At 33.0% G+C, this 11,738-nt stretch overlaps 1 protein-coding gene and 1 long non-coding RNA gene across 5 annotated transcripts; one reads left to right on the top strand and one right to left on the bottom strand.

Annotated features, from left to right (window-relative positions):
- Nucleotides 1–5,070: 5,070 nt before the first annotated feature.
- LOC140956307 (uncharacterized) lies at nt 5,071–7,035 on the bottom strand. 4 transcript variants are annotated; one of them, XR_012171428.1, is made up of 4 exons: nt 6,794–7,035; nt 6,595–6,680; nt 6,417–6,440; nt 5,071–5,256 (listed from the first exon to the last, which is right to left on the bottom strand). It is a non-coding gene; the product is annotated as an uncharacterized lncRNA (long non-coding RNA). The 4 variants fall into 4 exon arrangements; XR_012171426.1 differs by having other exon boundaries at nt 6,417–6,680; XR_012171429.1 differs by having other exon boundaries at nt 6,417–6,670.
- A 2,813-nt stretch (nt 7,036–9,848) lies between these two features.
- Nucleotides 9,849–11,034, top strand: LOC140956354 (uncharacterized). The gene is made up of 2 exons (XM_073413070.1): nt 9,849–10,018; nt 10,558–11,034. The coding sequence occupies exons 1-2, from the start codon at nt 9,878–9,880 to the stop codon at nt 10,801–10,803; spliced, it is 387 nt and encodes a 128-aa protein (XP_073269171.1). The 5' UTR covers nt 9,849–9,877; the 3' UTR covers nt 10,804–11,034.
- Nucleotides 11,035–11,738: the final 704 nt, after the last annotated feature.

The raw sequence follows: 11,738 nt of genomic DNA, 5'->3' as shown, positions 1-11,738 counted from the left end.
TGTTATTAGAACTAGATAGGTTTTTAAAAATAAAAATGGATGAAAGTGGTTCAGTAAGAAATAAAGTTAGACTTATAGCTCAAGGTTATAGACATGAAGAATGCATAGATTTTGATGAATCATTTGCTCCTGTAGCTAGACTCGAGGCTATTAGAATATTTCTTGAATTTGTTGCCTTTAAATTATGTCAAATGAATTTTAAGTCAATATTTCTCAACAGTTTACTTAATGAATAAGTTTATGTTGAACAACATAATGGGTTTGTCAGTCGCATTCATCCTAGTAAGCCTATAAACTTGACAAAGCATTGTATTGTCTAAAGCAAGTTCCTGGTGCATGGTATGATATATTGACTAAATTCCTGATTGAACATGATTTTATAATTGGAACCGTAGATAAAACATTGTTTAAATTTACTAAGGATGATCATTCATTATTTGTGCAAATTTATGTCGTTGGCATAATATTTGATTCTACTAACCCTAAACTATATGAGAGATTTCTAAGATAATATAAAAACAGTTTCAGATGAACATGATGAGAGAATTAACATTATTCCTTGGATTGCAAGTAAAACATTTAGAAATAGACATTTTCATCGACTAGGACAAATATACTAAGGACTTATTAAAGAAGTTTGGCATTGAAAATTGTGTTGTATCTACCACTCTAATGAGTTCATCAATCAAACTAGATAAATATAAAGGGAGAATCTCAATAGACATATCAATGTATAAAGGGTTAGTTAGATCACTTCTATATCTGACCGTTAGCCAGCCTTACATAATGTTGTGGTTTTTTTATGTGCCCACTTCCAAGCTAATCTTAAGCAATCTCACTATATTGCAGCTAAACACATGCATAAATATCTTAAAAGAACTCTATGTGTGGGTCTTTGGTATCCCAAATACTCAAGTTTTGTCCTTATTGGATATTAAGATGCAGATTATGCATGTTACAAGATTAATCCGAAAAGCACCAGTAGATCTTGTCATTCTTTGGAGACAGACTGAAGCCGATTATATAGCCTTTTGGAGTTGTTGTGCACAACTACTTTGGATTCAGTGGCAATTAAGAGACAATGAAATTCAAGCCGCTGAATCCCCAATCTTCTGTGAAAATACAAATTTCATAGCAATCACACACAATCATTTCTTGCATTCTCTAACCAAACACATTGACATCAGACATCATTTAATCTGAGATCAGGTAATGAAGAAGGATATTAGGCTAGATTACATTTCAACAGATGATCAATCCACTAACATATTCATTAAACCACTTCCAAACGCTAAGTTTTCTTAATATACTTGCATAAATTAAGGGAGAAAAAAATTCGAGCAGATAAAACAATGTATTTAGTCAATTCAAAACTTTGTTAGCTCTGGCTAGAGTTTGTGAAAACTTAGCAGTATCAAATGCTCTGACTATCTCTCTCTGACACAAATTAATCTTTTTGAATGATCCGATTTTAAATATTTCAAATATTTGAATTATTTACTGATTTTACTGTTATTATCCTTATTTAAATATCTTATTTTTTAATCGATTATACGAACCGCCAAAATTCACTTTTTGAATTTTCAAAATTTAAAAATAACACGAGTGACATACAGACATGTGGACTGTCGTGTCTATCGAATAGGACTGTATATGTACTCAGTGTTAACTTCTTTACTTTCTTTCCAATCACTTTGCAACTTTTCGCATTCTATAATCTCTCCTATTTTTCTTCGCACTCAAAACCATTCTTGCAGAAACACTGTTTCTTCAAACAATTTCGAGATGACTAGCTATTCCCACAATGTACTTGTTATCAACTTCATCTGAGTTCTCAAAATTAAAAACAAACCATCGAAATGTTCAGAATGCTGGAGGCTTTGAGCCTTGGCAAAAACTTGTGTGAGACGGTCTCACAGGTCGTATTTGTGAGACGGATCTCTTATTTGGGTCATCCATGAAAGAATATTATTTTTTATGGTGAGAGTATTACTTTTTATATTGAATATGGGTAGGGTTGACCCGTCTCACAGATTAAGATCCGTGAGACGGTCTCACATGAGACCCACTCTTGGGCCTTATGCAGTTTCTGGTGTGCAGCTTCCAATATTCAGAAACCACCTTGAATGAGCTGTTCGAAACTACAAGGATGGAACATGGATCCATCTCGTGCACTGTTCAAGGAACCAATCTCTGCATCACCCAGAAGTTGTTTGAAGAAAATTTCAATTTCCCAACCTTCGACTTGAGTTATTTTTCCTCACTGCCAGAAGTTAACTCTACCCACTAGAGGCTAGAGTTCTCACTATAAGGTTTTTTGCGTGTTTTTCACTCTCAAACGCACGATTGTCAAGTTTTAAAATATGATGATTAAAGTATCGTTTCCACGATGATTGAAAAATTATATTCACACCAAATACTATAATTAAATAATCTCAACTTTATTTAAAAAATCAAAACGAATAATGCAATAAACTAATATAAATTAAATAATATGAAATTTTGATGATGGCTTTGGGTACACTATCTGAGAATGGTTCTAGATACAATATTTCACTTAATTTTCATTCATATAAATCATATTAGTCGATAATATTAACCATTCTAATTTCTAAGCCAATAACCCTTAAGCGGTATTTAAAGCCTCTCCCGAGTGTCCGACTAAATTTTATTATTCTAATACCAATATCGATATCCATATCAGACATCAAACATCAAAATTATTTAATCAAGTTCTATGATTTTCTTTTAACGACCTCAAAGGAACTTGTTGGACTCCCGAACTCTACAAATGTCCTAGGTTGTGTCTTCTTATAAACCTATTCAAAATCACCTCTCTCGAGTGTCAGATTTCAAATAAATATAACGATTCAATTAGTGATCATTTATTTGAATGCAAATAATTCAAGAAACCACAAATAAATTGTAATAATAATAGGCAAAATAATATTCAAAATAAAGAATTCAAATCAAGTTAAGTAAAATAATTAAACATATAGATAAATTAAAAAATATCATAATAAATCAAGCCAAATAAATAAAATCACAGAGTAAAGTTGATTCTCTGTCCCCAAATGAATTTATTTCGTCTTGTGATTCAACTATCCGTTGTCGTTCGCTCCCATGTCTCAGATTTGGTTTCCAAGCCTCCTTGAATGCGTTAAGTTGATTCTCTGTCCCCCAAATGAATTTCCTTCCTCTTGTGATTCAACTATTCCTTGTCGTTCGATCCCATGTCTCAGATTTGTGTCCCAAGCCTCCTTGATCGTCGCCTGTTTCTCGATCACACCAACCTTTTAGCTTGTTAAAACTCTGCCAATCTTATCTTCCAATCTTTCTTATCTCCCAGAAAATGACTTATCAAATCGTAATAAATTGGATTCTTATCATAATTTAAGTGCAAATCTTTCACTAATCAAGGTTCTCCCCTTTCTTCTCCCAACATCCAGAAGAATGATTTGAAGATGGAGTACAAACTCCTTGCAGACATAGTAGCCAAGCCGTTTCTAGCCAAGGCAAGGGCTTTTAACAAGATCGCCACTGAGAAGTTTTTTGCTTTGGAGACCATCGCCTCAAGAGTGAATGTCACGTTGTCTGACATTCTTTCAAGATTCTCACCTGTATGGCAAAAAAAAGGAACAATCTCTTGGTTTTGCCATCACGCTCTGCTATCTCTTGGAGTAGATGAGAGTGAAGTTGTTGGATATTGTTCAGCTCCACAAAATTAAGCTAATCAACTGGTAAAATGTGGAAAACTAATGCAAGAATCAGATGTCAACCGGTGGTGAGCTGTGGCGATCAAGATCGAGACAGGAGTAGAAATAGAAAAGAATAAGTCAATCGCTAAGGTTGTTAAAGACAAAACATTGGCTTAAGGGACCAAGAGGAAATTGGTCATCTCTTTTGATTCTGAGGAAGCTAGAGAGAATGTTCCTCTCACCCAAGTCTTCTTTGAGAAGAAGAAGCAGATAGATAAGCCCAGAATGAAGAAGAAGAAAGTGAAAAAGTAGCAGCTCTTGAACCGAGGATGCTGCGGTGGGCTGAGATACATGTTATCTTTGAATCTCTTCAATGGCAAAACTTCATAGAGCTTGAACTGAAGGAAAGTGCCTCACGATACTTAGTTGATGCCCACGGTCCAACCACTCCAAACGGTACAAAATCACAAGCCGAACTGATTATTTCTGCAGAGAAGCAGTCCGGTTCGAATATGTTCATTTACAGTGCAGTCAGATAGACTGATGCAAAAATTGAAGAAATGGTTGAACTTTAGAAAAAATAAAACCCAGAGACTGAATAGTCAGTCTCCACCGCAAATCAAACCGGTGATTTTGCCCTTGAAATTGATGAGAACATTCCCTCAAATCAAGCTGGTGGAGAGATGATGGTTCATTCATCCACTATTCCAAATCATTTAAACATGTACAAGACAGTTCCCTCCTTTTCTTGTATTCAATAGTCAGTTTTAGAAGAATCTCATCCAAGTCAAGTTTTGGACCTGTTGAATAATGTTGCTTGATCATTTAAATCACTGAAATCCAAACACTTTGATCTCAATATTAATGTTGACTCCTCCAGAACAAAGATTCTTCAGAACATTCAAGCAATTTGCAGGAAGCTACTACAAGAAAATAGACTTTTAGTGACGGGAAATATCATCATTAAATATTCAAAATCCGTAGTTAAATACTTTTAATGACGGGACATTTCCCGTCATGGCCCGTCGTTATTGCCCTCCTAGGTGAAGGTAATTAATGATGGGAATGACGTCCCGTCATTATTGTTTTAGCATATTTAGTGACGGGATTTTACCGTCATTAAAACTAATTTAAATGACGAAAAATTTCGTCATTATAATACCATTTCCCTCTCATTAAATAATTTTTTAATACAATATATCTCTTCATTATATCATCATTTACCCCTCACTAAAAATCGATTTAACAATAAAATTATCCCTCATTAAATTATTAATTACCCTCATTAAAAATATTTTTAATTATGATGAAATTTATAAAAAAAAATTATATTAATTTTTCATTATATTAAAAGATGACATTACTAATAAAATATGAATTCTAGAACAAATAATTTTGTTGAACAAAATATTTTATAAAAACAACTGCATCAGCATATATTCATATATTCAAAATATACAAACTATCAAGTAATAATTTTCTAATCTATCAATGCTTGAATTCTTCTTTGAAACACCATCCGATTAAGGTAACCTATTAAGTCCCGTCAGTGTGACATCTGAAAAATATAAATAGGAAAAGTCAATTAAAATAAAAATGTACTCAAATGATCAAATACCCAAATCCACTTCATGCAACAGTTTATATCAAAATATATTGAAAATAAAGTTAAATATTTTAAAGAAACAATAAGAAATATTCCTTCCTGGACTATCCTATGCTTCCAACAATTTCAACTTTCATCAGACTCAAATGGCTACATAACATCAGCATCATGGTCTTGACAACAGAAATTGAATGGATATAAAACATTGAAACAATTTACTTGCCAAGCAAAGATGGGCCAAAACTAACTGCCATAAAAACAAGCTTAACCCATTTATTCATTGCTCAACAGCACTGAATGAATAAATTTTTGTGAGTCACAAGTTAATTACGTACGACAATTAATCTAAAAGATGCATAATATAACAAAGGTCTGTACTTTGTTCATTACCTACGACAATGTTTCTCCAAAAACTTTGTTTCTAATTTCGGTTACTAATTCATGTCGATTTTACCTGCACCAATCACCTAATACAGGTCCTCACCAGCAGCACGAGCTTCTCTTCCATCCTTAGTGTTCAAGCTACCTTTGATCATAAAAAATCTCACAAAGACAAGAGGTCGCAAAATCACCAACAATACAAGGAAAACTTAAGGCTTCAAATCCTTACTCAATACACTCCAAAAAACCAAGAAAAACGAAGCCCAAAAGCTCACCTAAAATGAAGAAGAAGTAGCGCGTAGGGTCGCAAATTGCACAATAAATACAACAATTATCTATTTCACAAACTAAACTCAATATTCGACTATAACATTCAAAAATATCCAACAAGTCATTTAAAGTTCCAACTTTTCTAATCAACCAATTTATCGGCTAATCCCGCTCCAAATAAATTCCAACAGCTTTAATAAACAACATATTATCATAATTCCCCAATACGCATAATAGTTCCAATAATTATTGATTACACAATTTAAATCCCAACTTCGATTAAAATATCGAATTAATCAATAATTTCAATTTAAATTTCCAACTTTTCAACAATACGATTTTATTTACTAAATATTTCCCAAATCAAATCCGAAAATTCCAAACATCAACCAAATAATCACAATTCTCAAAATAATCGCACAATTAATTCGATACTGATTTATAAACTAGACAAATTATACCTCAACGCTTTCCAACAATCGAACCTACAATATAAACCCAATATATACGTCAATATAACGCATTACAATCGACGAACACGAATTAAATCGAAGCGGGTAAAAATCCAAAATTTAGCAGCCTACTAAAGCGAACAAAAGCTGGAATTTTGGACCCGGAAATCGTAAGATTAAAGCTTACTCTAGTCACTAGCCGTCTTGAGGCGGCAACCCACCGGGAACACGTCGGAATTACTGTTCACGAGCTAAAAAATGGGCTGGAAAAGTCTGGAATTGCTGGAAAAGGCTAGAATTACAGGGGAAAAGCCAACCAACATACTAAGCTTCAAATCCTTACCAAAAGACAACAAATGAACCAAGAAATCGAACCAAAAGTTCACCAAACATTGGAGGAAGAACACGCACCGAGAAGCTCGCTACATGACTCGTTGTAGCTCAACTTTCCCTCGATTCAAGCCCTAATCGAGTTCCTGGGGTCAAGGCTTACCTGCTGCGGTGGCCGGAGCTCTGGTTTAGGCGACGTGGTGATGGTTGGATGAGGAAGAAGGTGGCCGACGGGATGCAGGGGAAAGGGTTTGGGTTTTTTTTTTGGCCTTTTCTCTTTTCTTCTTTTCCTACACAAAAATATATACCCAACTATATTATGAGAGGAATTATTAATTTTAATTCAAATAATAACGGGATTAGTTATCTATCGTTACGAAATTAAGAATTCGTCACTAATAATTCAACTATTTAATCATATTTTTTTTACCCTCATAAAAACATCAAAAAAATACTCTTTTAGTGACCACTTTTGTATACCCTCATTAAGTTTTTGTCATTATTGATCAAATTTCTTGTAGTTTAAGTGTGATTCTCTCACGACTAGCTCAAGTTCAAAAATCAAAGTTCCACCTCAGAAGCCAGTTGCGAGAAACTCTATTACATATGCAACAGAATGATGCCAAAAAGAGGAAGTGATTGACTACAAAAATATGGAAGAGCAAAAACAACGTGCCCATAGGGTTAATGAAAGTCATGCCGCAGTATATCTGAACTATAGATGCAAGAAATCATTTGTAACTGATCGGATCAAAGTTCTTTTTGAAGTATGTGTGTTCAAGCTGTTGAAACTCCAACTTCATTTCAATCGTCGGACTTGAGTAATTTCAAAAAAGATGCTGAAAGTCAAGCTGTGAAAACTACCATATTTAGAATTATTATACGGTATCCTACCAACTCACAAATGACAAAAAGCTACCTATTTCATCCATGGTCTGTCATCTTTTTGAAATGGCAGCTTTTTGAAAAGAAAAGAGATTAAAGTCGCAAAAAGCACAAAGAACATTAAATGAGTATTTAATTATAAGTACATCGATTGAAAACGACGTGTCCATTATGTAGGGTAACAATGAAGATGATCGTTGAAAAGAAAATCCGACTGTTGGATTTTTCAACTATATATATGAAGATTTCAAAGAGGAGAAGATCACGAAAAATCATTAAACTATTTGATTACTTTCTTATAGCCGGCATATTTCCAAGAGCTTCAAGCACACTCAAGCTTTCAATTTCAAACTGCTCACTTACCACTTGTCTATCATAATATATCAGATCTTCAAAGATAATTATGTGCTACATTACCAACTCAAACCGTCAAGCTGACCATTGGGTTATTTTCCTGGTGAACCAAGGGTTTTTAAACATCTCGATCTTGTAAAGTGATTACTAAGAGTTTCAGTTTAGGCAGTGATAAGTCCTGGCTGGATCGGTTGTTATAAGACGTTGTAAAGCAAAAGCATTTTAGTGAAAATCTTCTTAAGTAGAAGAAAGAGTGACATATAGGAGTTATCTCTGAACATCCATAGAAATATATGTCTTATTTCATTACGAACTTTACAATCTTGAATATCATTTTCAAGCAGTTCTCGATATACCAAAATTATAGATATGCATAATAAGCATATCAATTATGCAAAATGTTGCGATATACAAAGATTTCGATACGGTATCGGTATATACCGTTTTATACCGAAAAAATTACATTATAATTTTTTAAAAAAATTAAACTTTTTATTTAAAAATATTATATATTTTATAATTTATATGCATTATTCCGCTATTTTGGTATATATATCGAAAATTTTCAAATTTCATACCATTACTATACCGAAAGTTTAGATAAATTCGATATTTTTTAATACGATAACTTCAATATAAAAAAATTCGATATTTTTAATCCGTCTTACCCAATTATATTATATATATACAAATAATAGAGGTACTTAATTACATAGGAACTCTACAAACCGATAGATATAGTGCTGCGAAGAATGTAAACTCTACGAACCGATAGATATAAATATACTGCATAGAATTATAGCCGTATATGAAATTAATTTAATAAAATTAAAATTGAAATTGGTATTGCATCACATCAAAATCTACACAGTCGATTTTCAAATGATACATTTGCACGTGTAAAATATATTACAGCTCTGAAGGCCACCAAGAATATGTGGTAATGATGTTGTTTGTCCACAATGAAATCCATGACCAAAGATATGCACACCCAATTCGGCTTGTCTTTTTCCTATACATATATTTTTTCTTTTTAAATATAGGGATTTTGTTTGGATTGTTGGATACTAATCCAAATAAATAAATAAAAAAAGATGAAATCCTAGTCAGAAGAGGATCAACTACTTGATCGATCTCCAAACTAGTATTTGCTCAAATATAGATACTATATATAAAGCAAAACCCACCCTTAGTGATAATGTTTTTGGTTTTTCTTTAATTAATTCTAGTTTTTTATGTTATTTTTTTTAAAAAAAGATCATCCATTCATTTGGAATTCTTTCTAATATAAATTTTTTTGCAATAAAATATCATAAAATTATGATTTATAGTATATTATTTAACGTACTGTACAATATGTACATGAATTGTGTAGCTTAAGACCTTTTTTCAGATGATGAAACGGACTAAAATGCTTCATTACTTAGAATATTGGTATCACGTCAGTAATGTGACTAAAATATCCAAAAATTAAAAATTTGTATATGAAAACCAAACTGTAAAAACTTAACAAAACTAAACCCAAAATTGAACAAATTATTAGATCAAAAGTTTTTTTTTCTGCTGTATATATACTCATAAGAAGTACTTTTTATTCACGGGTAATTAGAATTTGAACCTTAGGCCCCTATATATCTAGGAAAGAATATAGCATGTAGGAGACTGAGTGATATCAAGTCATGGTGGTATTTTAGGAACATATTTCCAATACCACTCGTGTAGTGTTTTGTAGGAACACTAAAGGGCTCTCCACTAAGCATGAAAATTGTCAAAAAAATGTGATTAATTAATACCAAAACAGTAGCAAAAGCTTATAAATTTCGTCTATAAAAAGTAGATACACGAGAAGCATATATTGTCGAAATATATATGGCAAGTGCTTGGAGACAAAAATAAACAAAATGGAGAATTCCCAATACGAATCATGTCCTAATATGGTTAAAGATGTCTCTCTAAAAGAACTAAGAGATAGGCTTGAAGAGTTTGCCAGAGTTAGAGACTGGGAACAGTATCACAGCCCTAGAAACTTGCTTCTTGCTCTGGTAAGTCATGATTTCATTTCCAAAATTAGAGAGACGCTGAATTTTGCAAAGATGTTATATGTTGGATTCTCATTTGATTTTGTTTTATCAATATTGTTATGAACTTTTGAGCACAACTACTCTACCCGAAATTAACATGAGAGTTGATGGAAAAAGCTTGATTTCTCTCTAGATTTTAGGGTTTGAATTGGATCAATCAACATTATTTAATTTCATCCCATGTAAAGTTTTTGTAAGATCCCATAAAACTACGAGAAATTATATGTGTTTTAGCTATATATTTTTTTATGCAAGAAAGTGTACTGATTTCCTTCTCTTGTTCATCACGTGAAAGCTAAATTCCTGTCTTGTCTTGTCACCCTAAATTTAAGCCAAAACTAGAGTAGTTCCGCAAACCAAAAACTTTGAACCATTAGATATCACAAGATTCAACTAAATCCAAAAGGGTTTTCAAATATATATCCCACAACTATTAAAACAAGGCCTAGCCTACTAATCTTATCTTGTCTGCTTCATTAACTCTCACATGTTTGGCACAGGTTGGAGAAGTGGGAGAGTTATCTGAGATATTCCAATGGAAAGGGGAAGTCGAAAAGGGGCTCCCAAACTGGTCTTTGGAGGACAAGAGACATCTTGAGGATGAGTTGTCCGATGTTTTGCTGTACCTGGTACAGCTTGCTAATGCCTGTGGGCTTGATCTTGGCCAGGCTGCTCTTACGAAAATGATGAAAAATGCGCAGAAATATCCCATCAATAACCAATCTCCATTCTCCCATGATTATTAGTCCATGTCTTGTTAGTTTGGTGTCTGAATTCTGAGGTGTTTTGTGTTTCAAGTTTGCTTGAATTAGCTCTGATGTGTCATTGTGTGATATTGAGGGACAAATCTTGTAGCCTATTTATTGTATTGAAGGTTTTAGCATTTTACTTTGCAAGTCATATGATGTTATGCGCTTTCGTAAATGCGATAATTGTACTCCGGAATGTAATATTAAAAGATGGGCAAATTGCTTTTTACCATCCCTGTGAAATATATATATATTGTGTAAGGATCGATGGAGTGGTTAGAAAAGAGATTGAATAAACAATCTCAACTCTTTCTTTTCTACTAATGAAAAAGTGCTTCAGACCTTTTGAAAGATTAGAAGCTAATATCGTTTAAATGATAAAGTCCAATAGAATACTATAAATGCGCGCGGAAATGGTCATCAGCACTTGGGTGAAACACTAAATCAGCTGATAATACAATAAGATAAAGACTAGTTTCTGGAAGTTAGAAGGACAAGCTTTTCTACGTCTCCCCTTATTTTCTTTCCAGAATGTATCACTAAAATATTTTGATTAGTCACTCTTGTACAAATCTACAAACCCACTTCAGTAGGACTTATTTTTGCCTACTGAAACTCTTAGTATGACAACTCAACACTTAATAAAATCTGGTTCTAAGAAAAGCTCTTTCCACATATTATAAATATTTCACACATTACAGTAGATATACAAGAATGAGTGTGAACAATAATAACACAAGCGATTTTTTTAATAAGATAGAAACTTTAGTCGTGTGCTGGATTTTCAGATATTGTATATATGAAAGGTTTGAGTGTGAGAGTTATTGAACAATATCTTTTTGATAGAGAGATAGCTAGATCACTTGCCGTTCATGAATCACTAGAAATCCTTATATAGCCCTTTTTCAACGTTCGGAGAGTACCTGAATCAA

The sequence above is a fragment of the Primulina huaijiensis genome, chromosome 13, assembly GCF_012295235.1.
Source record: "Primulina huaijiensis isolate GDHJ02 chromosome 13, ASM1229523v2, whole genome shotgun sequence".
NCBI lineage: Eukaryota > Viridiplantae > Streptophyta > Magnoliopsida > Lamiales > Gesneriaceae > Primulina > Primulina huaijiensis.
This window is presented reverse-complemented; position numbering and strand designations above follow the sequence as displayed.

Bases quoted from the DNA above. Each gene is read 5' to 3' on its own strand.
- LOC140956354 (XM_073413070.1), top strand. From the start codon at position 9,878: ATGGAGAATTCCCAATACGAATCATGTCCTAATATGGTTAAAGATGTC. The intron at 10,019-10,557 runs GTAAGTCATGAT...TGTTTGGCACAG, and splicing joins GAAACTTGCTTCTTGCTCTG to GTTGGAGAAGTGGGAGAGTT.